This window comes from Echinops telfairi, unplaced genomic scaffold (genome assembly GCF_000313985.2).
Source record: "Echinops telfairi isolate 266 unplaced genomic scaffold, ASM31398v2 ScPeMD7_53;HRSCAF=182, whole genome shotgun sequence".
In the NCBI taxonomy this organism is placed as follows: Eukaryota; Metazoa; Chordata; class Mammalia; order Afrosoricida; family Tenrecidae; genus Echinops; species Echinops telfairi.
The window spans coordinates 18717560-18719998 of record NW_022103951.1 but is presented as its reverse complement, the minus strand read 5'-3'; the positions used below and the strand labels follow the sequence as shown (position 1 = coordinate 18719998).

The 2439-nt window shown below is 50.2% G+C and overlaps 1 protein-coding gene across 1 annotated transcript in view; it reads left to right on the top strand.

The window, feature by feature from the left end:
* Positions 1-1920: 1920 nt before the first annotated feature.
* Positions 1921-2439, top strand: part of WWC3 (WWC family member 3) — a 111826-nt gene continuing 111307 nt past the window's right edge. The window contains exon 1 of the mRNA XM_004709981.2: positions 1921-1950. Coding sequence (XP_004710038.2) covers positions 1921-1950 — 30 coding nt within the window. The remainder of the gene's footprint in view (positions 1951-2439) is intronic.

The following is a 2439-nucleotide window of genomic DNA, read 5'->3' as shown; positions in this document are numbered from 1 at the left end:
CCACAGGTGTTTGCACAATGCCCTGTGTTCACAGGAAGTATTGTAGATCTTAAGTGATGCACACCTGTATATCATAAAATTTGATATTTTAACCATTTTATGTGTACAATTCAGTAGCATTGATTGTATTCATAATGTTGTGTAACTCTCACCACTAGTTATTTCCAAAACCTTTTCATCACTCCGAACAGAAACTCTTAGCCCTTAAGCTGTAACACCCAGCAAACCCTGCTCCACACCTGATCCTGGATACTACTCATTTAATTTCTGTAGCTCTGCATTTGCTCGAGATATTTCTTATAAGTGGCTCATACAATATTTGTCCTTGCGTCTTGTCTTCTTTCACTCAGCATAATGTTCCCAAGGTTCACCATGTTGTGGCGTGTATTAGGGCTTTGTTCCTTTTTATGGCAGAGTAATATTCCATATGCGTACAGACCACATTTTGTTGCTCCATTTATCTGTTGATGGGCATTGGTTGCGTCCACCTTTTCGATATTGTGAATAATGTTGCAGTGACCATGGTATCCCTTCCCGCCTGACTGTTGTATTTCCTTACTGTTTAAATTTACAAAATACTTTGTATCTGACCTTTTCCTTCTATGGGAGTCCTTGGGTGGTGCAAATGGTTCCCGTACTCAGCTGCTAACTGAAAGGTTGCTCATTCAAGTCCGCTTAGAGGCACCTTGGAAGACCGACCGGCTTGGCCATTTACTTTGGAAACAAATCAGCCATTGAGGATCTTGTGACACACATGGGACTGCCAGGAGTTGCCATTCACTTGATGGCAACAAGTAGTCTTTTTTCCTTTTCTAGGGGTGGGTATGCGCGCGCACGCGCACGTGGTTTTTTTTCTCTCTCTCCCTCTATATCTGTAAAAACAACGACGACGACATCAAAAAACAAACCCACTGCGGTCAAGTTGATTCTGAGTAGAACTGTCCCATAGGGTTTCTTCCTGGAAGAAACTTCCTCTTTCTCCCACCAAGGGGCTGGTGGGTTTGAACTCCCAGCCTTTCAGTTAGCAGCCTCGGATTTTAAGCACTGCACCACAGGGGTCCTCCTTGACCCATGAAGGCTCTCAAACACAAAAGTATTCTTTTTCACTTGCCGAATGGTCTCTCGTGGCTGGAGATGGTTCACAGAAACTGCTCAGTGGCGCCCCCTTCAAGTGGTGCCCTGGGCACCTGCCATACCTGCCGTAGCGTAGACAGGCCTCTGCCTGTCAGTGTTTAACAGGATTCCAGGGGTGGAATTTCTGGCATATAGCATCTGGGTGGGGGCAGATACTTGGGAAGCAAGGACGTTTCTGTGTTGTGGTGGGAGAGGGGCGAGGAAAAACCTTTTCTGGATCTGGCCCAATCACCACGAGTCTCCTTCATGTTTTTCTGTGAAAAACAAATGTTCTCTTTATTAAAGCACTGTCATCGTTTTAAACGCCCCCTCCCCCATTGGAAGCTAGATCCTTTTAAAAATAATAATCTCACCAAAGGAATGCAAACTCTTGTGAGCATTTGGGGACATTTTCCTCTAGTCTTTCCCCTATGTATATGGATTTGGGTCACTGTTGGAGTTTTATTCAATATTTTTGTGTCACTGTGAGTTTTTCTAAAAACCTCCCTGCTACGTTGTTGCATTTTCTTGCATGAAGTCTTGCAGCTCGGGATCTGGAGCCGCAAGTAGCTGGGGAGTTTGGAGCGGACAGAGCCCAACCCTTCGGGCCTTCAGTTTCCCCAGCTCAGAGATGCAAGTGGAAAGTCAATTACCACGAAGGGTTAATATTTTAGGAGTCCACCTGGTTTCCTCCCAGTGTCTCTGGGGTTTCTGCTCCACAGATTAGGAGATGGAAGAGTTCAGGAAGAGTGGGAGGACCTTATTCTGAGTAGGAACCCTAGGGGGCTCTCCTCTTAGAGACTCTAGATGGCCACCTGCCTGACTTCCTGCTGCCAGGTGTGTCTCCCTGCCCCGCCCGGGAGAAGCGGCTGTGGGTCTCTCTCCATCTCTGGAGCTCCTCAGCCCTGTCCCTAATTTGGTGAATTCCCTTTCTTCAAGAGACGATCTGGGGGACCCGGCAGTCCCAGGGGCCAGGTGGCGGAAGGGCGGACCCCAGAATTCCAGGGCCCAAGTGAGGCCACCCCCTGTTCCCAGCACTCTTAGGGGTCCAGGACTGAGTTCCAGGCCGGCCATGCTGCGGCCCAGGTGGAGAGGGGGGGCATCCTCTCTATCCTCCTTCCTCTGCCGGGTGGCCGGCAGTGGGGGGTGGGGTGGAGGCAGCAGCGCCCATCAGGCCCCTGAGCCAGAGGCCTGCGGAGTTGCAGGGCCTCAGTGGAGAGGGAAGAGCGCGCGGGGGAGAGGGGAGGAGGGAGCGACGCCGCAGGGAGGAGGGAGATCCGTGGGAGAAGGGAGGAGCGCGCTGGGGAAGGGAGGAGCACCCGTGGG